Source organism: Saccopteryx bilineata, chromosome 3 (genome assembly GCF_036850765.1).
Source record: "Saccopteryx bilineata isolate mSacBil1 chromosome 3, mSacBil1_pri_phased_curated, whole genome shotgun sequence".
NCBI classification, from domain to species: Eukaryota; Metazoa; Chordata; class Mammalia; order Chiroptera; family Emballonuridae; genus Saccopteryx; species Saccopteryx bilineata.
In genome coordinates, this window is record NC_089492.1 from 309,501,736 (window position 1) to 309,526,174 (window position 24,439).

Below are 24,439 nucleotides of genomic sequence, written 5' to 3' on the forward strand. Positions count from 1 at the left end.
AGTGAGGCTCACGGATACAGAGACAGCTCCCAAGCCTACGTTAAGAAGCAGGCAAGAGCCTGACCTATGGTGGCACAGTGGATAGAGCATTGATCTGGAAACAAGAGTTCGCCAGTTCGAAACCCTGGGATTGCCTGGTCAAGGCACATATGGGAGTTGATGCTTCCTGATCCCACTCCCCTTTAAAATGAATAAAAAGTATTTTTTTAAAAAGCAGCAGCCAAGGGAAAGCTGGTCTACTCCCAACACCTGTCGCTGCATGTGCTGGTTTAAAATTATATCCAGAAATGCCTATACTTTTCCCTTCACAAAGTGGAGTTTACCTCCTCTCCCTGAGTGTGTGCTGGGCTCATTCATGACTCTCCTCTAATGAACAGATGGCAGAAGCAATGGTGTATGATGACATAAAAATCTCATGGCTTTCTCCTTGCCCTCTTCGTTGGGTAATTGCTCTGGGGGAAACCAGCTGCCATGTTGTGAAGACACTCAAGCTGCCCTTTGGGTGGGGTCCACGTGCAAAGAACTGAGACCTCCAGCCAAGAGCCACCTTAAAAGTAGATCCTGGCCCTGGTTGGGTGGCTCAGCTATAGAGCGTCAGCCTAGTGTATGGAAGTCCCGGGTTTGATTCCTGGTCAGGGCACACAGGAGAAGTGACCATCTGCTTCTCCACCCCCCCCCTCTTCTCCCGCAGCCATGGCTTGAGCAAGTAGGCCCTGGGTGCTGAGGGATGGCCCCATGTGCTAAAATAGTTTGGTTGCTGAGCAATAAAGCAGTGGCCCCAGATGGGCAGAGCATTGCTGGGTAGGGGGGTTGCCAGGTGGATCCTGGTCAGGTCCCCTGAGGGAGTCTCTGCCTCCCCTCCTCTCACTTAAAAAAAAAAAAAAATGTAGCCTAACCAGGCGGTGGCACAGTGGTACTGCATTGGACTGGTATGTGGAGGACCCAGGTTCAAAGCCTCAAGGTCGCTGGCTTGAGCATAGGATAATAGATATGACCCCATGGTTGCTGACTTGAGCCCAAGGTCACTGGCTTGAGCAAGGGGTCACTTGCTCTGCTGTAGCCCCCCATCAGGGCACATAAAAGAAAACAATCAATGAACAACTAAGGAGCCACAATGAAGAATTGATGCTTCTCATCTCTCTCCCTTCCTGCCTGTCTCTGTCTGTCTGTCTGTCTCTCTCTCTCTCACACACACACACAAAGTAGATCCTGATAGAGACTTGACTTGGGATGGTAAACACACAGAACAGTGTACAGAAGATGTGGTGTACAATTGTGCACCTGAAATCTGCATATTTTGTTAACCAGTGTCATCCCAAAAAATTCAATAAAATGGGGGTGGGGGAGGAGAAAAACAGTCCCATCAAATCCTTGCCGACTGCCTGACCAGGAGGTGGTGCAGTGGATAGAGCGTTGGACTGGAATGCAGAGGACCCAGGTTCGAGACCCCCGAGGTCACCAGCTTGAGTGCGGGCTCATCTGGCGTGAGCAAAAAGCTCATCAGCTTGGACCCAAGGTCACTGGCTTGAGCAAGGGGTTACTCGGTCTGCTGAAGGCCCGAGGTCAAGGCACATATGAGAAAGCAATCAATGAACAACTAGGGTGTTGCAACGAAAAACTGATGATTGATGATTCTCATCTCTCTCCGTTCCTGTCTGTCTATCCTGTCTGTCTGTCCCTATCTATCACTCTCTCTATAAAAAATAAATAAATTAAAATTAAAAAAAAAAATCCTTGCCGACTGCCACCCTAGCTGATGACCTGACCACACCCTCATGACAGACCCTAGGCCTGGCCCACCAAACTAACCCACTCCCAAATTCCTGATTCTCAGAAACTGTACGGTACCTTGTTTGCTTTACGTCATGCTAAATTTTGGGTTGGGTGATTTGTTACAGAACGAGACAATGTCTCCAGCCCAGCCACCTCCCAGGGCTCCAGAAAAGCCCCATTCCAGGTCCAGACCCTCTGCCCATGCCACTCCAGGGCCACCCCAGACGCCGCAGGACAGAGCCACACCAGCCGCTGATAAAGTTTGCCGTTGGGTTTTCGTTTGGCTGGTTGTGTGTACACAGTGTATACAAGTTGAGTTGTACAGAAGCCCAAGAAAGAGCAAGAGACAACAAGTGGTGAGGGAGGTGGGAGCAGAGGGGTTAGAGAGAGGGGGGAGGGGAGGGGAGACCAATAAAAAATAGAACCACATCCAGACAACAATGGGTGCGTGTGTGTGTGTGTGTGTGTGTGTGTGTGTGTGTGTGTGTTGGGGAGACACAGACAAATCGCAGTAGAAAAGGAGTGGGAGGGGCAAAGGGAGGGGACCCTTCTCCCCCCTCCACCTCCCCGGCCCCCCGCCCCAGGTATGTACAATAAATAAGATTAAAAATAATTAACAAGATGCGTTTTCCCCCTCACCAGACACCGAAGGCCCTGGGGAGGGAATGGCCTTTAGCAAAGATCTTGGCCTGTAGGGGGGGGCTTGGGGGGTGAGGGGGTCCCCCAGCTCTCTAAAGCCGCCCCGCCCCCCTCAACCATACATAGACTTTTCCTATACATTATGTACAAGGTGGAGGGCATGGGGGCTATGGCCGTGGAGGGGGGTAGTGGGCAAGGGGGAGGGGGAAACCGTTACTAAATAGACATTTATACATATATATAAATAATTTCTCTGTACACCGGACAGTGGGAGGAATGGGAAGGGAGTAGAGAGGGCTTGGAAGGGGGGGGGAGTCAAACTCTGAACCCTGCCCTGTGGGGGCAGCACGGACACACCCTGACCAATGACCGCCCCCTTCCCTGGCAACCAGGCCTGGGGGTTAGCGCCTGAGGACACAGTTCTGTCCCATTTCTTGGTTCATGGAGGAGGTGTCACCCCGCAGGCCAGGATGGGGTCACCCACAGCGGCTGTGGGCCTGTGCTTGGGCCAGCAGGTCACTGAAGGAGTCGAACAGCTGCTCCAGCCATGGCTGGTTCCGCATGCACTGCTGGACCACCTCCTCCTGGCCCAGGTCCTCAGCGCCGCCCTCAATGGCCAGGGTCTGCAGGGGTTGAAACGTGGAGCTGGGACAGGTGGCCACCAGGGCCTGGGGTGAGAGGAGGCAGGGGGCCTAGGGATCAGTGTCCCAGGGAGAGGTAGTCTGGGAGCTGGACTCCCGGGTCTGAGCGGGGAGGGGCTGGGGGCCAGACTCCTGGGTCTGAGGGAGGAGGAGGGGCCGGTGACCGGACTCCTGGGTTTAAGAGGTGAGGGGAATGGCGGACTAGACCCCTGGGTCTATGGAAGAACCCATGAGTGATAGGCATTGTGGGTAGACTTACCTGGTCCCGGCAGCGCAGAAAGGTGTGGTACTTATAGTGGTGGAGTGAGTGATACAGCGTGTAGTATCCTGACTTGTCCAGCTCAACCTTGAACTCCTAGACAGATGGGGTGGAGAAGCCTCAGCACCCCGCCCAACACTAGGCAGCCCCAGCCCCGGCTCCACCTCCTAGCCGGCTGGTCCCAGTCCCAGCCCCACCTGCGCCCGGACAACGCTCCTCTTGAGCTTGCTGAGCGTCTTGCGGTTGTAGGGTTCCCCCGCCGGCCGCAGCCGCACTGCCCCCTCTTCAGGGGAGCCCTCCCCACTCTGCTCCACTTGCAACTGGGGAAACGTGTGCAGGGCGTCCTGTGGGAAGGTGGATCAGTGGAACACCTCCTGGGACCCACACAGCCCAAACTCACCACCCAGTTCTCAGGTTCTCCCAGATGTCCGATGCCTCAGCATCTCCCAGGCTATAAATCAGAGGAGACAGTTGGGAGTCTTGCTCTTTTCAAAGAACAAAGGAGTCTGACCAGGCGGTGGTGCAATGGATAGAGCGTCGGACTGAGACACGGAGGACCCAGATTCAAAACCCTGAGGTCACCAGTTTGAGCCCAGGCTCATCTGGTTTGAGCAAAGCTCAGCTTGAGCCCAAGGTCGCTGGCTCGAGCAAGGGGTCACTCACTCTGCTGTACCCCCTGGTCAAGGCACATATGAGAAAGCAATCACTGAGAAACTAAGGTGCTGCAACAAAGACTTGATGCTTCTCATCTCTCTCCCTTTCAGTCTGTCTGTTCCTCTCTCTGTCTCTCTCTCTGTTTCTGTCACACACACACACACAAAAGTACGAAGGAGTCTAGGCCTGCCTGGTGACCTTGATGTGCTTTGTGGCCCAGAAGTCTCAGGCACCTGATTTCCACCTGGAATTCTCAGTTACCCTAATGTCCTACTCAAAATTCTAAGAGTCAGGCCCTGGCCGGTTGGATAAGCGGTAGAGCGTCGGCCTGGTGTGCAGGAGTCCCGGGTTTGATTCCAGGACAGGGCACACAGGAGAAGTGCCCATCTGCTTCTCCACCCCTCCCCCTCTCCTACCTCTCTGTCTCTCTCTTCCCCTCCCGCAGCGAGGCTCCATTGGAGCAAAGATGGCCCGGGCACTGAGGATGGCTCTGTGCCCTCTGCCTCAGGTGCTAGAATGGCTCTGGATACAACAGAGCGACGCCCCAGAGGGGCAGAGCATCTCCCCCTGGTGGGCAGAGCATCGCCCCCTGGTGGGTATGCCAGGTGGATCCCGGTCGGGCGCATGCGGGAGTCTGACTGCCTCCCTGTTTCCAGCTTCGGAAAAATGGAAAAAAAAAAAAAATTCTAAGAGTCAGCCTGATCAGGCGGTGGCGCAGTGCATAGAACGTCGGACTGGGATGTGGAGGACCCAGGTTCGAGACCCCAAGGTCGCCAGCTTGAGCACCGGCTCATCTGGTTTGAGCAAAGCTTGGACCCAAGGTCGCTGGCTTGAGCAAGGGGTTACTCAGTCTGCTGAAGGCCCACAGTCAAGGCACATATGAGAAAGCAATCAATGAGCAACTAAGGTGTCTCAACGAAAAACTGATGATTGATACTTGTCATCTCTCTCCATTCCTGTCATTCTGTCCCTATCTATCCTTCTCTCTGACTCTGTCTCTGTAAAAAAAAAAAAAAAAAAAATTAAAAAAAAATTCTAAGAGTCAGCCTCAAGTACTGAAGTCACAATGTCAGGCAACATTCCACCCCATAACCCTCAGAACTGTCCTAATACAGGCAGACTTCGGAGAAACTGCAGGCTCACTTTCAGACCACTGACTGAATAAGGCAAACTCCGCAATAAAGTGAGGAACAAAATTCTGGATTTCCTAGTGTATGTGTAAGTAATGTTTACAATATACTGCAGTCTATTAAGTGTGCAATAATATCCTGTCTAATATAAAATGCACATACCTTCATTAAAAAATACTCTGGCCCTGGCCAGCTTGCTCAGTGGTAGAGCGTTGGCCCGGTGTGTGAAAGTCCCGGGTTCGATTCCCAGCAAGGGCACACAGGAGAAGCACCTATCTGCTTCTCCACCCCTCCCCCTCTCCTTTCTCTGTCTCTCTCTTCCCCTCCTGCAGCCAATGCTCAATTGGATCCAAGCTGGCCCGGGCACTGAGGACGGCTCCATGGCCAACTGCTCCGTGGTCTCCACCTCAGGTGCTACAATGGCTCCGGTTGCAAAGGAGCAATGCCCCAGATAGGCAGAGCACAGCCCCCTGGTGGACATGCTGGGTGGATCCTGGTTGGGCGCATGCGGAGTCTGTCTCTCTGCCTCCCTGCTTCTCACTTCAGAAAAATACAAAAAAAACCCGCAAAAAAACTGTTGTGGCCTGACCAGGCGGGTGCGCAGTGGATAGAGCATCGGACTGGGATGCGAAAGACCCAGGTTCGAGACCCCAAGGTTGCCAGCTTGACCGTGGGCTCATCTGGTTTGAACAAAAATTTACCAGCTTGGACCCAAGGTCGCTGGCTCAAGCAAGGGGTTACTCGGTCTGCTGAAGGCCCCCTGGTCAAGGCACATATGAGAAAGCAATCAATGAACAACTAAGGTGTCTCAATGCACGATGAAAAACTAATAATTGATGCTTCTCATCTCTCCGTTCCTGTCTGTCTGTCCCTGTCTATCCCTCATTCTGACTCTGTAAAAAAAATAATAATAAAAATTAAAACTCTGTTGTGCCTGACTGGCAGTGGCTCAGTACATAGTGTTGACCTGGGACACTGAAGTACCAGGTTCAAAACCCCAAGGTAGCTGGCTGCAAGGGGTCACTGGCTGGGCTGGAGACGCCCACCCCCGCATCTGGATCAAGGCACATACGAGAAAGCAATCTATGGACAATTGAAATGCCACAACTACGAGTTGATGCTTCTCATCTCTCCACTTTCCTTCCTGTCTCTCTCTAAAAAACAAATATACTTTGTTGCTAAAAAATAAAACTACCATCTGAGCCTTTGTTAATTGTAACTTTTTTCTTTTTTTCTTTTTTTATATTTCTGAAGCTGGAAACAGGGAGAGACAGTCAGACAGACTCCCGCATGCACCCGACCGGGATCCACCCGGCACGCCCACCATGGGGCGACGCTCTGCCCACCGGGGGGCGATGCTCTGCCCATCCTGGGCGTCGCCATGTTGCGACCAGAGCCACTCTAGCGCCTGGGGCGGAGGCCACAGAGCCATCCCCAGCGCCCGGGCCATCTTTGCTCCAATGGAGCCTTGGCTGCGGGAGGGGAAGAGAGAGACAGAGAGAAAGGCACGGCGGAGGGGTGGAGAAGCAAATGGGCGCTTCTCCTGTGTGCCCTGGCCGGGAATCGAACCCGGGTCCTCCGCACGCTAGGCCGACGCTCTACCGCTGAGCCAACCGGCCAGGGCACTTTTTTTTTTTTTTAAAGCCAGAGAAGGGGAGATATAGAGACAGGCTCCTGCACACACCTCCACAACTCCCATCTGGGACCCTAACCTCAAATCAACAGAGCTGTCCTCAGTGCCTGGAGCTGATGCTCGGAACAATGGAGCCAATGGCTGTGAGAGGGGAAGAGAGAAATAAGGGGGAAAGGGAGGGGAAGATAAGCAGATGGTCACTTCTCATGTGTGCCATGACTGGGGATTGATCAAATCTGGGATGTCCGCATGCTGGGCCAACAACACCCTATCCACTGAGCCAGACGGCCAAGGCATGAGTTATAATCTTTTTGCAGGTGGAAGGTCTCGCCTTCAATTTGTAAAAAATGCAGTATCTGAGAATCACAATTAACATGAGGTATACCTATATTCTATTCTATAATGGCTTTTCCCTTTTTTTAAAAAAAGATTTTAGGCCTGACCTGTGGTGGCACAGTGGATAAAGCGTCGACCTAGAAATGCTGAGGTTGCCGGTTCGAAACCCTGGGCTTGCCTGGTCAAGGCACATATAGGAGTTGATGCTTCCAGCTCCTCCCCCCTTCTCTCTGTCTATCCTCTCTCTCTCTGTCTCTCCCTCTCCTCTCTAAAATGAATAAGTAAATAAAAAAAATAAAAAAAATATTTTATTTATTGATTTAGAGAGAGAGGAGAGGGAGGAGGGGGCAGGAGAAGCAGGAAGCATCAACTCGTACTTGCTTCTCTTATGTGCCTTGACAGGGCAACACCAGGGCCTTGAACCAGTGATCTCAACTTTCCAGGTCTACACTTTATCTACTGTGCCGCCACAGGTCAGGATTTTTTTTTTTTTTTTTTTTTTTTTTTGAGACAGAGACAGACAGACAGTAACGGAGAAATGAGAAGCATCAACTTGTAGTTATGGCACTCTTAGTTGTTCATTGATTGCTTCTCATATGTGCCTTGACCAGGGGGCTCCAGCCAAGTCAGTGACCCCTTGCTCAAGCCAGCGATCTTGGGCTTAAGCCAGCTATCATGGGGTCATGTCTATGATCCCATGCTCGTCAATAATCTCGGGGTTTTGAACCTGGGTCCTCAGCATCCCAGGTGGATGTTCTATCCACTGCACCACCGCCTGGTCAGGCAATCCCAGAGTTCTCAGTCAGCCTCACATCCCATCCAGGGTTCTATAAACAGATGAACATTTTTAAAAAATTTTTTATTTATTCATTTTACAGAGGAGAGGGAGAGCCAGAGAGAGAGAGAGAGAAGAGACAGAGAGAGAAAGAAGGGGGGAGGAGCTGGAAGCATCAACTCCCATATGTGCCTTTACCAAGCAAGCCCAGGGTTTTGAACCGGCGACCTCAGCATTTCCAGGTTGACGCTTTATCCACTGCGCCACCACAGGTCAGGCCAACAGATGAACATTTTAGCTCCTATTTTCTGAGGCAAACTAACATTCCATCAAGAATTTCCCGAGCCAGCCTAAAGGCCATCCTAGAATTCTCAGAACTAGACTAACATCCCCTTAGAATTTTCAGGGTGGACTAAATTCCATCCTAGGAATCTGAGTCGCCTTTAGATTCTATCTCCATCTTCTCAGCATGACATTCACATCCCTATCAGAATTCTCAGAGCCAGATTTATATTCTACCCTACAACTCCCAGAGCTGCCCTGATATTCCATCCCAGGACCCTAGGCCATTCCAGAGGAAAATTATGTAGTTGACTTAACACAGAAGCCTGAGGCCTGGGCTATGTGGCTCAGTTGGTTAGAGCATCATCCTGAGGTTGCAGGTATGATCCCCAGTCAGGGCACATACAAGATTCAACCAATGAATGCATGTATAAGCAAAACAAATAAATCAATGTTTCTCTCTCTCTCGAATCAATTTTTAAAAATTGTATATGTAATTTTTAAAAAAATACTGAAAAGATTGGCCCTGGCTGGTTGGCTCAGCGGTAGAGCATCAGCCTGGCGTGTGGAAGTCCTGGGTTCAATTCCTGACCCGGGCACACAAAAGAAGCGTCCATCTGTTTCTCCACCCCTCCCCCTCTCCTTCCTCTCTGTCTCTCTCTTCCCCTCCTGCAGCCAAGGCTCCATTGGAGCAAAGTTGGCCCGGGCGCTGAGGATGGCTCTGTGGCCTCTGCCTCAGGTGCTGGAATGGTTCCAGAAATGGAGCAATGCCCCAGATGGGCAGAGCATTGCCCCCTGGTGGGCATGCCAGGTGGATCCCGGTCGGGCGCATGCGGGAGTCTGTCTGACTACCTCTCTGCTTCTAATTTCGGAAAAATACAAAAAAACCTAAAAAACAAACAAACAAAAAAACTGAAAAAATTAATAAGAAAAATAAAAATACTGAAAGCAGAGACTTTCTTAGAGCCTGCATAAGGCTGATGGAAAAGTGACCCCTTGGTGTAGCACCAGTCTGCCCTTTGTCCCCAAACCTGCGCTCCACAACCATACTCTACTAGGCCTTCTCAGCAGCCCATTCCAGACCTTCCCAACCTCTCCACACCATCCCAGCTCCCCTCCCACTGGCCTGCAGGGCCACTGGGAGCTCAGAGACCCCCTTCTGATATCTCTGCTCTCAACTCTGCTCCTGGCCAAGCCCGCTGTGACATGGGCTGAGCCCTGGGCCCCAGACATATCTGTCCCAGGCCCCCCAAGCACCTGCAGGGCTGGACTAAGCGACAGCCGCTTCAGGACTTTCTTCTTGTGATCATTGAGGAGGCCATCGATCTTCCGCATGGGTGGGAGGTACAGCTCATCTGAAAGACAAGGAGAAGGTGTTCAGCTGGTGGACGGGGTGGGGGCAAGGAGAGGTTGGGGATCTGGTCCCCCCAGCGCCCTCCTCTCAGGCCTCAGCTCACCATGCGTGTCCTCCAGGGCCTGGATCATATCTGGGTCGAGTGCTGTGCTCACCAGCATCTCCACATAGCTCCGATACATCTCCCGCATTGCCCGGGTCTTCAGCAGACGCCCAGGGGCTGCCCGCTCTGGGATAGAAACATGGGATATGAGCTCGTTATTCCAACTTGCTTGACACTACCTGTGTGGCAGCCAATGTTCTAAGTACCAAGGACCAGGAGAGAAATCCCTGTTCTCAGGGAGGCCTAAGCGCACTGGGGAGGTCTGATAAGAACCAGTGTAACATGCTCTAATGGTGGAGTCACAGGCATTATGATGAGCTCAGCCTAGCGAGTCAGGAAAGGGTTATTACAGGTCACCCAAGAGCTGTGTCTTGAGTGACAGGGAAGAGCATTCCAAGACGGTAAACTTCATATTTGGCTAGTTCAATGCAGCTTCACCAAGTCTAAAGAAGCAGCATAGTTGGTTTCTAAACCAGTGAATCAAGTCAGAGATCAGATCACAAAGGGCAACACTGAGGGATGAGATACAAGCAGACAGCATGTTATCATTGCAAAGCAGACCACGCAGGGCCTCCAGTCAGAGGTAAAAAGGACAAGGGCTTCTCCTGGTGGGTACTAGGAAGCCATGAGAGCTATGAGCAGGGGTGGGATGCAAATACGTATAGAAAAATCCCTTTGAGGCCATCTAGGGGACAGATGGAGGGGGTGAGACCAGAGGTCGGGGCAATGGACCAAGTAAGAAAGGATGAGGCCGGAGCAGGGAGGTAGAGGCAGGCTGTGGAGATCGAGACAGGGCAAGAGGGCCAGGGCTAAGGGAAAGAGTAGAGAGGCATAGGGAGGTCAGGGCGGGAGGGACAGGCTGCGGACTTCTCAGATTTGGAGGTGAGGAAGCAAAACATGGTGCCAGAGGGTCTGGCCTGGTGACTGAGCAGCCAGGGGGACTGTCCCTGAGACAGAGAATCTAGCACAAGGAGCTCATTAGGAGTTGGAGGGAGGGGGCTATGGGATGCCTGGAGGGTAGCCAGAGGGGAAAAAACAAACCTGAGGCTCACTGGAAACTCATGGCGGCCTGCCAAGTGAGAGGTGGAGAATGAGAAGCAACAAGGCCAAGGACAGGACCTGAGGGACACCCATGGGAAACCCAAGCGATATCAGGGAGAAAAGACAAGCAGGAGGGCCATAAGAAGGCCCCAAAATACCCCTTAGGAAGAAGCATGAGAAATGTCCAGTTGAGCCTGACCACACAGTCGCCTAGTGGATAGAGCGTTGGACTGGGATGCGGAGGACCCAGGTTCAAGACCCCAAGGTCATCAGCTTGAGCACGGGCTCATCTGGCTTGAGCAAAAGCTCACCAGCTTGGACCCAAGGTTGCTGGCTCGAGCAAGGGGTTACTTGGTCTGCTGTAGCCCCACAGTCAAGGCACATATGAGAAAGCAATCAATGAACAACTAAGGTGTCAAAATGAAAATCTGATGATTGATCCTTCTCATCTCTCTCTGTTTCTGTCTGTCCCTATCTATCCCTCTCTCTGACTCTATCTCTGTCCCTGTATTAAAAAAAAAAAAAATGTCCAGTTGACTTATCCATACTGAGGGTTCCCAGTGACAGCTGTTTCAAGGGTCTAAAGTGACCCCTTGGCAGTGGGAGTCAGATCCCGTAAAGCCTCAGTCCAAATCCCCTTATCCCTCCAGAACTGGCCCTGTTCCTTCTCTGCCCTCATGTCTCACCCTCTCTTCCTACTTGCTCCAGTCACTGACCTCCTTCCTCATTGCCAGACACACCCAGACTGGAATGTTCTCTCCCCCAAAGTCACATGACCCCGCTGCACTCAAATCTCTGCTCCAATGTTGTTTCCAGAAGCCTTCCCCAATCTCTCCCTTTCTGAAAAAATTACCCAACATGTTGCCTGGGTCCTCTTGACTAGATTTATTTTTCTTAACTGCCTTTAATCCTCCCCAGCCTCACACTGATGACTTTTCATGTTTTAGATTCCATTACATAACTTATTTTTATCTGATTGATTCCTTGGCTGTACTGTGAGCTCCCATAAGACACATATTTTTGCCTATGCTGTCCACCGCTGGAACCCTAGTTGTGGCACATAGTAGGTGCTCAATAAACACCTGCCAAAAGCGGCTGAGAAAGCTGGATGAGAGTGTACTAAAGGAAGAGAGAAGACATCATTGCAGTCTCTTTCTAGAGCTTTCATTGAGAATTTGAGAAAGGAGAAAGCATCAGCTTTCAACACATGGAGGGTGGCTGGTCTTAGACAAGCAAACGAGTTGGTTCTGAGGCCTCTTGGGCTAGGCAAAGCCTTCAGCGTATCCAGATGTGAGTCAGGCTCATGCTTCCCTGGAGGGGCTCCTGGTTAAATGGGGCAAGGGAAGACATACCCAGACCAGGGAGAGATATTGACCCTTGGAAGGGGAACTGTTCCCTTAAGAGTACAGAGTTCGCCTGACCAGGTGGTGGCACAGTGGATAGAGCGTCAGACTGGGATGTGGAAGACCCAGGTTCGAGACCCCTAGGTTGCCAACTTGAGTGCGGGCTCATCTGGTTTAAGTAAAAAGCTCACTGGATTGAGCTCAAGGTCACTGGCTCAGCAAGGGGTTACTCGGTCTGCTGAAGGCCGGCGGTCAAGGCATATATGAGAAAGCAATCAGTGAACAACTAAGGTGTTGCAACGCTCAACGAAAAACTAATGATTGATACTTCTCATCTCTCCATTCCTATCCCTGTCTATCCCTCTCTCTGACTCTCTCTCTGTCTCTGTAAAAAAAAATAAATAAATAAAGTACACTCTTTAAAAAAAAAAAAAAAAAAGAGTACAGAATTCAGCTCCCCCTATTTCCCAGGCTCAGAAAATTCTGGGCTGGCCCTGGCTGGGCAGCTCAGTTGGGTAGAGCATCGACCTGATATGCCAAGGTTGTGGATCCAATCCCAGGTCAGGGCACATACAAGTATCAAGCAATGAATGACTAAATAAGTGGCACAACAAATCAATGTTTCCTTCTCTCTCTCTCTAAAAATCAATACATTAAAAGAAGAAAATTTAGGGCAGTTCATGTATGTTCACAGCAGCTTTAGACAAACAGTAGAAACAATCAAAATGTCTATCATTTGGTGCATGGATAAATAAGTGTGGGAGATCCATACAATGGAATATTATGCAACCATAAAAAGGAACAAAGCACCAATACATGGGTGAACATCAAAAGTATGCGAAACGAAAGAAGCCAGACACAGAAGGCCAAGTACTGTATGATTCCACTTACATGAAATGTCCAGAATAGGCAGATCTATATATAGTGCTTTATTGGTTTCTTAGGGCTGGAGGGAGGGCAGAAAGGAGAGTGATGGCCAAGGGGTACAGGGTTTCTTTCTGGGGTGATGTAACTGTTCTGAAATTGATGACAAAGGTGCTCTCCCTCTCCGATTGCCCATGTCACTCTTTCCTGTCAGGCGAGCCTCTGCTAAACTCTAAAGGGTGCTCGTGAAACATGTAACTAGGGGAGCAGTGGGTGGCAGCAGCTTGTCCTGGCCTAACTCCCTGAACCTGTCTCCAAGCCCCTTATCTCTGATTTTCCAGTGAGCCAGGGCGGCCCCACCTGGGCTCCCTCCTATTGCTTCCTCTATCCTAAGCCCTTTCTTGTTTCACTGTCTCCAGCTTAAACAAACATACTCTCAAAAATAAATAAAAAAATTGATTGCCAAGATGAATAACTCTTGTGATGATACTAAAAACTGACGAATTATACATTTTAAATAGCTAAACTACAACTACATGGTATGTGAATTAGATGTATAAAGTTGTTTTAAAACAAAAAAATGAGTGTCAGAGAAGGAAAGGCCTGCAAATCTAGGCCCTTGGTAAATCTACTCCCTTGTCTACTTTCGTGTCTCAGCTTCAACTGCTTCCATCAGCCTTGAATCATTCAGCACAGCAGGACCAGTCAAAAGACTACATTTCCCAGGTTCCCTTGCAGCTAGCTGCGGCCATGTTAAGTAGTTCTGGCCAATGGGATATGAGAAGACAGACCATGGACCACTCATTCAAATCTGTAACTTAAGAGGAAGGTGGAGCCATTCTTTTGCCTTCCTGTCCATTTCTACCCACAGGGCTGCTGGGCTGCCTCTGACCATGTGGTGAAGACAGCATGCTGGGGACAGCATAACAGCAAAAGGAAAGGAAACCCAGACTCTAGACAACCTGAATAAGAGCTTCTTAATCTCTGTGACCCTCCCATCTGTGTCAGGGCTTTGATGGAAAGACAACTCCATCTTTCATTTGACCAGCTGTATGTTTAGTTAAAACAGCTACCCCTACAATATACCTGAAAGAGTATGACCTTGAACAACTCAGGTAACCTCCCAGTGCCTCGGTTTTTCTCATCATTCAAATTGAGACTAACCCTAAAGCACCTACCTCACAGGTTTATGTAAAGGTAAAATAAGCCATGTGTAAAATGCTTAAAATGATGCCTAGCACCTGGTAAGCACCTGGCTGTTATATTTATTTTACATATGTGTACACATATTTTTGTTGTTGTTACTGTCATCATAAACCATACATGACAAACACAAAAACAAACCAAGCAACCAGACATCTTTCTAAGCAATGGAGCTCACACTGGTCCTCACTAATGGCAAATACCCGCCTATGTGCTTTATCTATTATTAACCCATTTTACAGGTGAGGTCACTAAGGCACAAAAAGGTGACGCCTCTTTTCTGGAGGCACTCAGAAAGTCACACCACTATCTCGGGCCTTCAGGATCAGTGCTGGTCCCTTAGCTCCCAGAGCCTACCTATTCTGATATAAAACAGTGCAGCGCTGAAGGATGAAGCCCAAGGCTCCGCTGGCCACATTCTAACTCGGGTGAGACACCACATCCCAGTGGTGTTATATTCTTGGGGCCTCAGTTTCCTAATCTGTATATGAAGATAATACACTGCTCACAAAAATGAGGGGATCAGGGAACCTGCAGATACTCCAATACTTTCAGCCTTTTGTATAGTGCATTTTCACCAATTAAATAAAAGATAGTTTTGCATCTCATTTGCATAATCAAACAACTTTCTTTGACTTGTTTGCTTGTCTGATGTTTTTGTTTAATTAAAAAAAATCAAATGCTTCTTTTTATCACTTTATATTCATTTTGAAATATTTCCTAATTTTTGAGCAGTATATTAGTATCTACCTCTAGGACTGCTATAAAAATTATGCACATTAACATACGAAAAGAGTTTAGAGCCTGACCAGGCAGTGGAGCAGCGGATAGAGCATCGGACTGGGATGCAGAGGACCCAGGTTCGAGACCCCAAGGTCGCCAGCTTGAGCGTGGGCTCATCTGATTTGAACAAAAGCTCACCAGCTTGAGCCCAAGGTCGCTGGCTCGAGCAAGGGGTTACTCGGTCTGCTGAAGGCCTGCGGTCAGGGCACATATGAGAAAGCAATCAATGAACAACTAAGGTGTTGCAACGCGCAATGAAAAACTAATGATTGATGCTTCTCATCTCTCTCCGTTCCTGTCTGTCTGTCCCTGTCTATCCCTCTCTCTGACTCACTCTCTGTCTCTGTAAAAAATAAATAAAATTAAAAAAAAAAAAGAGTTTAGAAGACATGCCCTGGAAGGGTAGCTCAGTTGGTTAGAGCATTGTCCTGACATGCAACGGTTGCAGGTTCAATCCCTAGTCAGGGCACATACAAGAATCAACCAATGAATGCATAAACAAGACAAGTGGGACAACAAATTGATGTTTCTCTCTCTCTCTCTCTCTCTCTCTCTGTAAAATCAATAAATTAAAAAAAAAAAAAACTTAGAAGACAGCCTATCATGTAGTTAGGTGCCACACAGTTGTTAGCTATTGCTAATATTTTTAATTCACATTACTGTGAATGTCTTGCTCCCTGGAGTCCTCTGGACAGCCCTCACCCATGGCTCCTTCTGAAGGCCTAGGAGTCACCTCCCCAAGTCTCCCCACCAGCCTGGTGGCTGCCAAGGGCCTCACCATCCTCGCTGGGCGCTCCGGGGGATGACTCTGAGTCCGAGGAGCTGCCTGCTGGGCCTCCGCCTGCCGAGGTGTTGCCTGCCACCTCCTTCAGCCACTTCTTCCTTTTCTTGGGGGGCGGCTCAGCCTTCACCTTGGTGGGCCGAGCCTTGGGCAGCCGGGAGGCGGTGGGCTGTCCCGTGTTGAGGCTCCGCTCCGGCCGAGCCTGCCGCCCACTGGTGCCCCGCTCCCCACGCAGAGGCCGCTCCCCACGCGTCACCCGCTCCTTCTCCTTTTCCTTCTCCTTTTCTTTCTCCTTTTCCTTCTCGACAGGCTGAGGTGTGGATGGCTTCTCAGGGGCAGGGGGCTCAGGCACGACCATCTCGGGCGTCTGCTCTGGGAGCTTCTCAGATGTCATCTTGTCGGGGGTCTCAGGCTTAGGAGGTGGTGCCGGGGTCTTGGGGGGAGGTGCAGAGCTGCCTCCCGCAGAGGCGGGGCCCTTGGCCTGCCCGGAGCGTCTGGAAGGGAACACAGAAGTCAGCAGACCCTGAGAAACCCAAATCCTCCTCCTTGGGACCCCCCTGCCTAGCTCTAAGCATAGCACCATCTTTCCCCTCGCTGAGGTGATGTTTCCTCTCTCTCTCTGAGTCCCTGTCCCCTCCCCCTGAATCTATTTCCTTTGTTGCATATCCCATCCCCTTGCCTGTTTGCCCTGTCTGCCACCTGTCCCCTAGGCCCCGTGGTACCTGACAGGTGCTGGGGGCCGGTGCCAGGGTTTCCGAGCACAGACCCGCACGTAATCCTTCTTGTTGACGTTTTCCAGAAACTTAACATAAAGGCGCTGGTACCGGTTTTTCGCATCCCCAAAATACCCCAAATACTATGGAGGGAAAGAGGCACAAGCAGAATCCCTTCACTCACCCCATCCAGGCAGCTGGACACCCAGGATTCCCACCCCACCATGGGCCACCATGGCAGCCGATCAGCACCCCCAGGGTCCGGGTCCTCACTGCTGGGTGTAGGCTTACATTACTGGTGGCACAGAACTGTCGCTGCCCGTCCTTGATCTCTGGGGTGAATTTCTGCAGCAAGGCCTTCTGGACCCGCCAGATGGGTGGGGGCTCACGGCCCGTCTGCAACGCCAGCTGAGGAGGGTCACAGCAAGTCCAGCAGGGTTAGCCCCCATTCCTGTGCCTTGTCCCCCCATTCCTGGCCCTCTGACCTCCTTCAATACCCCCTCAGAGAAAAACCATTGTGGTCAATAAGGATCAACGAACATCCAAATGACGTATCTTTTGGCCTTGTGATATCCTCAGCCCTGGGAACGCAGTTAGAGTCTGGCCCTGTCCTCCTATGGCTTATCCAATACTCTCGATCCAGCCATTCATTCTTGGCTTACAAGGCTTTAGTTATTATAGCTTTACTGTGCGATGGTACCAGCTTCTGGCGTGACTCGATATAATGGCAAAACCCGAGCACCCACCCACTGTTTTCTAGACAGTGTTCGGCCCTGGGGTACAGCAGTGAGCGAGAATAACAAAACCTTCTATAGGGTCTTCATTACAGAGGTAACAAGATAGACAAGCAAATGAGCAAAGCAGGGCAAGGCTGCAGCTTCTGTAGAGAACAGACTGGTGATAGGTTACCAGAGACCATTTATTTCATCAGCCTATCCGAGCTGTGCACGACACGGTGGTAGAAAGGCTCTCCCATCCCCACTCCCTGACACCCTCAGACCCTTACCCACACGCTGAGGCTGGTGAGCCTGACTGGGCACAAGAAAGGATGGATGTGAGTCAGACCCAGCATCTGACCTAGGGGAACGAGGAGCAGCAGGGAAGCCAGACACAGGCCCCCAAAATAACAGCATAGGCAATAGAGGTGTTAACAGTAGTGCCCCTGAAGCCTAGAAGGACCCTGAACTCAACCTGAATCCATGAGTCCTGGAAGGACCACATGCCCTTTCATGAGGGGACTGAGGGATGAGCAGGGATTGCCAGGGAAGTGTGTTATACCCGTGCCTCTAGAAGAGAGCAAGTGACAGGCACCAATACATAAAGAGTAAGAACACAGCGGGAAACATGCATTGTGATAACCCAGAGATGAATGAGGGGCAGTTCCTGCATTCAAAGACTCCACAATCAAGTGATACAACAGCATTCAGACGATAACTCCATTTGATTGATCATGGCTACCCTAAGCAATATGCTAGGCACAGGAGTGAGTGCTGGGTTCGATTACTAATGTCTGCCACTGGCAGCAGAGGCAACACTACAGCCTACATGCCAAGCACTGGCTATCTACTCTTGATTTTGGGTCAACTGCTCTCACATTCACGATTTTTCATATCTCTCAAACCAAACAGGAGAACACAAAGCAGGGGTTACAATAACCTGATGAAAATCCAGAAAGGCTCTTGCCTGAGATTCATACAAGAGTTAGGCAGGATGAAATAGGGATGTAGGCATCCCGACCTAAAGTGCTTTCTCCCAGGATACCACAGTTCTCAGTCCTCTCTCCTGGTTTCTCAGGGAGCCAGCTCAGAGGCTTGAGGACCAAAATGTCTATTTAAATCTTGCCCTGCTCCAAAACCTTCCAAGGCCTCCAACGCAGATTCCACAGGCTGGCGTAGAGACTTTGCTGTGGCTTCCTCTAATTTCACCTGCCCCCGGCCCAGCGGGCCGTGCGGACCCCTCAAAGCTCAACAGACAAATCCCCCGACCCTGCTTTCTGAACTCCAGGCTTTTGCATATGCTAGGTCCCTCACCAGGGGTATCTTGCCCTCTCAGTGTGACTATGATGTGCCCTGTTCTAATCATCAAAAGCCTTTGAGAAATCCATCAGTGTAACCCCTCTCACCCCCAGAGAGAAGAAACCACCCCTCCTCTCTCCTCCCACTGCCTGTCTTTTCTAAGCAGATGGTTGATTCCTAGCTGGACCCAGGTCCCTGGACTCACCACATTCCAACTGGATTCAATGTCTTCCCCAAAACCACTGTTCCTCCCAACATCCCCACTGTACCCCCAGTCACCTAACCCAATCACCTAGCAATCATTCTTGCCGGCCCCTCAACAGGTGCCAGTTAGTCCCAAAGCCATGTCCTTCGTGCCTCTCCTTACATCAATCATATCACCAACAACACCCACTTCCACCTACTAGCGAAGCTGTCCCACCCACAGCCCCCAAATGTTGAGCTTAACCAATCAGATTCTCTTCTGGGAATTTAAACTGTGACAATGTGAGACAAGGGCTATAAGCAGCAGGATCTGAATAAGCTAGAAGCACACAGCCTGGAGTTAAGGAGAAAGCTGCAGGGTCCATTCACAGGAGAGTCGCTGTTACAGAACTAAATGACACATTAGACAGACTGTCATCAGAACCGGACACCTCCCCAGCTGCCTCCCTGCAGACCAGGGGCCCTAAGCAGAAGCTGAGCAACTCACTGACCCCAGCCTTGGCGCTCACGGTCCAGCCACTCAACTCCCGTATCCTTGCACATCACAAACATGTGATACTTTCCATCACCACAGGGGCTCTGCAGACAGACTGTTCTCTCTGGCTGGACTGCCCTTCCCACAATTTTCTCCATCCAAGAAGCTCTTTCTTTTTTTGTATTTTTCCAAAGTAAGAAGCAGGGAGGCAGTCAGACAGACTCCCGCATGCGCCCAACCTGGATCCACCTGGCATGCCTACCAGGGGGCGATGCTCGGCATATCCAGAGCATTGCTCCATAGCAGCTGGAGCCATTTCAGCGCCTGAGGCAGAGGCCATGAAGCCATCCTCAGCGCCCGGGGCCAACTTTGCTCCAATGGAGCCTTGGCTGCAGGAGAAGAGAGAGATAGAGAGGAAGGAGAGGGGGAAGGGTAGAGAAGCAGATGGGTGCTTCTCCTGTGTGCCCTGGCCAGGAATCGAACCCGGGACTTCCACATGCTGGGCCAATGCTCTACTGGTGAGCCAACCAGCCAACGCCTCTCACCTATCTTTTTTTTTTTTTTTTTTTGTATTTTTCCGAAGACAGAAACGGGGAGGCAGTCGGACTCCCGCGTACGCCCGACCAGGATCCACCCAGCATGCTCACCAGGGGGCAATGCTCTGCCCATCCAGGGCGTTGCTCTGTTGCAACCAGAGCCATTCTAGCACCTGAGGCAGAGGCCACAGAGCCATCCTCAGCGCCCAGGCCAACTTTGCTCCAATGGAGCCTCGGCTGCGAGAGGGGAAGAGAGAGACAGAGAGGAAGGAGAGAGGGAGGGGTGGAAAAGCAGATGGGCGCTTCTCCTGTGTGCCCTGGCCGGGAATCGAACCCGGGACTCTTGCACGCCAGGCCGATGCTCTACCATTGAGCCAACCGGCCAGGGCCTCACCTATCTTTTAACTTTTCAAAATATGGACCCAAGAACATTTCAGTGATGAATATGACTCATGATATTTCTATTAGACTGCCATTGTTCTAGGAAAAAACTATGGCCCATGTCCATTTTCATAGATGTAAGAGTTAAGAATGGTTTCTACATTTTTTAAAAAGTTGTAAAAAAGAAAAAAAAAAAGAATGTGACAGAGACCCTAAGTCTTTGCCATCTGGCCTATAAAAAAAACTTGGCCAAGCTCTGACTCAGAGATTTGCCCAAGATCTCCAAGTGAATAACAGAGACAGAGTTTATAGGACACCTCAGAATGTCACCCATGGTCACAGCACTGGATGAGCCACAATGTCCGTGTCCTCACACTGCAGGAAGGAGGTACCAATACGACCAGCCCCATTTTACAGATGAGGAAACTGAGGTTCAGGAAAGTTCAACACCAGTCTAACTCAGAAGAGCAATAGATTTGCACCTGTAATGTTAAGGCTAAAGCTGGCTCTCAACCATGCCACCAGCCTGCCCTGACTCCAGTTACACGACCGAGCGTGCAACATCTGCACTGGTGGCTCAGTCCTGGGGCTGTGCATCCCTCATTACAACGCATACTCGTGTTGTATTTTAAGCATCTGAGTCCCTGCCCAATCCCATCCCGTGCCCAATGCCAGCTGGGAGGTGGTTTCAGATGGCTTTGGCTCCAATCCCAGCTCGGCAGTCACCAGCCAAATGATTCCCTCTCTCTCATCAGGAACTTCCTCATCTGTAAATTGGGAGACACATTCTCTGCCCCACAGTCCTGTTTAAATGGCCTAGGGCTGGGCGCCCAGCAACACTAGCTGCTGTCATCATCTGTATTTGATGGAATTATACAAAGAATGGCTAAATCTGGTGCTGAGAGCACAGGCGCCCAGGGGACAGCACAGCTGCATGCAGGTCCCAGGTGCGAAAAGCCTGGGAAGGCTCCTTTAACACTCTGCGCCTCAGTTTCCTTTTCTATAAAATGGGGATAGTAATCCCTATAAAGGAAGGTGATTATAAAAATAAAACTTGGAGACAGTTATTCACAACAATGTGAATATACTTAATGGTTAAAATGATCAACTTTGGCCCTGGCTGGTTGGCTCAGTGGTAGAGCATCAGCCTGGCATGTGGAAGTCCCAGGTTCAATTCCCGGCCAGGGCACACAGGAGAAGTGCCCATCTGCTTCTCCACCCTTCCCCCTCCCCTTTCTCTCTGTCTCTCTCTTCCCCTTCCATAGCCAAGGCTCCATTGGAGCAAAGTTGGCCCGAGCACTGAGGATGGCTCCATGGCCTCTTCCTCAGGTGTTAGAATGGCTCTGATTGCGATGGAGCAACGCCCCAGATGGGCAGAGCATCACCCCATGGTGGGCAAGCAAGGTGGATCCCGGTCGGGCTCATGCAGAAGTCTGTCTGACTGCCTCCCCACTTCTAACTTTGGAAAAATACAAAAAAAACATCAAAAAACAAAACAAAACATCAACTTCATGTATGCATAGGTTATCACAATTAAAGGGAAAAAAAAACATCAAGCTAAATTCTGACTGTGACGTGCCCCAAATCCTGTCCAGTTCCTACCATTGGTGGTTTTTTCAATGTCTTCCTCTTTTGTCCCAGGCTGACTGGCCAAATAAGCCTCAGAAGTCGTAAAATGCAATAGTGTACAGAGGACACTATGAGAGTGAGTGTGACTGTGAGGGATGCAGAAGGACTGGCCAGGGAGGGACACCAGAGACTCTAAGCATTAGGAATGTTCTGGTGACTGGCTGGGCAGTGGTGGGACATAAGTGCGTTTTGCTTTATAATTTACAAATCTCTTATGACTGTTCTTTTGTTGTATGTATCAAATTTGAAGCTAAAAGGTTGATAAAATATGTGTGAAAGAAAGCCCTGGCTGGAGCGCTCGGTTGGTTAGAGCATCGTCCCGAAGCACAGAGGTTGCCGGTTTGTTGCCATCAGAGCACATACAGGCAAAGCTCGATGTTCCTGTCTGTCTGCCTCCCGTCCTCTCTGACTAAAACCAATAAATAACAATTAAAAAAATATAATGGGGTGAAAGGATATAATGTTTGGGTGGATGGGGTGGGGTAGGGGGCAGAATGTGCCCAAGTGGAAAGGAAGCAGAACCCGCCAGGAGGTGCTGATGGCAGAAGCTGGGTAATGGGTACACACAGTCCCATTATAATATCTGCTCTATTTTTCCCACAATAAAATAGGTTAAAAATAATGTAGGAAGCCTGACCGGTGGGGATGCATTAGATAGAGCATCAACATAGGGCGCTGAGGTCCCAGATTTGAAACCCTGAGGTCACCAGCTTCAGTGTGGGCTCATCCAGCCTGAGCCATGGGATCATCCAAATGGTCTCATGGTCACTGGCTTGAATCCAAGGTTGCTGGCTTAAGCAAAAGGTCACTGGCTCTGCTAGAGACCCCCTGGTCAAGGCACATATGAGAAAGCAATCAATGAACAACTAAGGTGCCACAACTATGAGCTGATGCTTCTCATCTCCTTTTCTGTCTGTCTGTCTCATGCACTAAAATAATAGTAATAATAATAATAATAAGTAACGTAGGAAAACTACGTTAAGTTCATCTCACAAAACACCTAATAAAAGGTTTAATAGTAATTATCCCTATAATTAGTTTGCCCCACAATTTCTCCATCTGTATTTTAGAAGAAACAATACCTAAGATCAAATGTTAAACGTGGTAGCATACATCAAGGCCTGAACATGGTTCCTGCTCATTAGTCAGTACCCAGTCAGTGACACTAATACGGAGAATGGCCTTGGCTTATGGTGTCACTATCAAGGTGCTAATGGCTTGCTGACCTACCGAGCATTTGTTCTGCCTCATGGCCTTTGAAAAGTACTATACCTGCATCTAATGTCACCTACCTTAGTCAAGCACTGATGTTAATCCTCTGAGCCAATTCTACTTGTCCAAGGAACCAAGTACAGCAGAGGCCAGACAACTTTCTGAGACGGGGCAGACAGGTAATATTTTCGCCTCCTGTAGGCCAGCTAGGCTCAGCTGAAACTACCCCACTCTGCCATTGCATGGAGAAAGCAGCCACAGATGATGCTAAATGAGGGGGTGTGGCTAAGTGCCAATAAAACTTTATTTATAGAAATAAGAAATGAGCTGGATTTGGCCCCATGGAGGCTAGAGTTTGCTGGTGTGGTGAAACTGGAAGAAGTGAATGGGCTGGTCTGCATAAAATGTTTAAGATGTATTCCCAGCTCACTCAAAGGTGGTGCGTGTGTATGGCTATGTCATGTCAATGTTTGACGCTTTCACCGTTAGGGGACAAGTCATAAAAGCTGTCTGCCTCAGTTTGTGCCATTAAATTAGAATCAAATCAGACCCTCACTTGCTGTGATCCTACTGTAACCTTAGTACCCAAGGTGATTGCAATAAATGGTTAACAACCATTTTATCTTATTTAAAGGTAACACACACAAAACATCTCAGAGGCCTGCGTATTCCTGGCCGTCCCAGCCGGCTATCTCGAGCAGCCCTGTTGGGCTGTGGACTCAGAAGAGACCCACGGAGCTGTCTCGGCCATTCCTGCACCTGTCATCCAGCCGGCGCTCCCATCAACTCATGACCAACCACAGGCACGTAGCGCGGGGCATGCTGGGACTCACCTTGAGCGAAGGTATGTCCTCCGCGCGGATGACAAACTCATCTCGCTCACGGAAGATGCCCTCCCCGCCGCTCTCGCCGGCTTCCTCGTCTGTCTCCCCGCACACGGCTGCCGTCTCCTGCTTCTTGGCCAAGTGCAGGGGCCGGGCGTCGGGCGGCTCAGGGTCCTCGGGTGACGGGGCAGCGGGCTCCTCTGGCGGGGCAGCGGCTGGCTGGGGCGGTGGGGCCGGTGGCGAAGGCAGGGCCGGTGGCGGCGGAGGCGGGGTGGATGCTGAAGCTGGGGCTGGGGCTGGGGCCACCAAAGGGGGTGGTGAGGGTAGGGCTGGCGGTGGTGGGGGTGGCGGCTGGGGCGTTGGGGCAGGCGGTGGAGAGGGCGGGGGCTTCTCCTCCAGCAGCGGGGGTTCTGGGGGGGTGAGAGGGGCGTCAGGGCTGGACCCACTGCACCCGCACCTCCCACAGCTTCAACCTGCTGCCCATCAGTATCCCGGTTATGTCCTCAGGTCTCCAGTGGTACTAGTTCCTGCTGTCAGTGAAAGGTGCTCCCAGCCCTTTCCTAGTCTCGACTAGGTGGGTGCCAAGCCAGCCCACGATGTATCCCAGCATCTCTCCTGATGAAACTGAGTTCTTCAGCTACCAACCATCTCTGCCCCCATCCCCTTCATCTCCACTTCTCATGACTCTTCTGTTGCCCTTGCTCCTCCTTCACAGCTCCTGTCTGACCCAGTTCACCTATCCCATCCCATACTGTCCCACCCCTCCCTGACCAACACCCCAGTCCCCAGAAACCCATATGAAGCCCACATCCCTTTAATTTCTCTCTCCAATCAGTCCTCCTACCCAGACATACTC

The 24,439-nt window shown here is 50.5% G+C and overlaps 1 protein-coding gene across 1 annotated transcript in view; it reads right to left on the reverse strand.

The window, feature by feature from the left end:
* Positions 1-2,029: 2,029 nt before the first annotated feature.
* The window catches only part of PRR12 (proline rich 12), a 31,707-nt gene continuing 9,297 nt past the window's right edge, over positions 2,030-24,439 (reverse strand). Inside the window, exons 6-14 of the mRNA XM_066271537.1 lie at positions 23,593-23,993; positions 16,599-16,715; positions 16,317-16,450; positions 15,592-16,088; positions 9,580-9,705; positions 9,380-9,477; positions 3,510-3,656; positions 3,313-3,408; positions 2,030-3,035 (exon numbers count right to left, since the gene is read on the reverse strand). Coding sequence (XP_066127634.1) covers positions 2,889-3,035; positions 3,313-3,408; positions 3,510-3,656; positions 9,380-9,477; positions 9,580-9,705; positions 15,592-16,088; positions 16,317-16,450; positions 16,599-16,715; positions 23,593-23,993 — 1,763 coding nt within the window. The 3' untranslated portion in view covers positions 2,030-2,888. The remainder of the gene's footprint in view (positions 3,036-3,312; positions 3,409-3,509; positions 3,657-9,379; positions 9,478-9,579; positions 9,706-15,591; positions 16,089-16,316; positions 16,451-16,598; positions 16,716-23,592; positions 23,994-24,439) is intronic.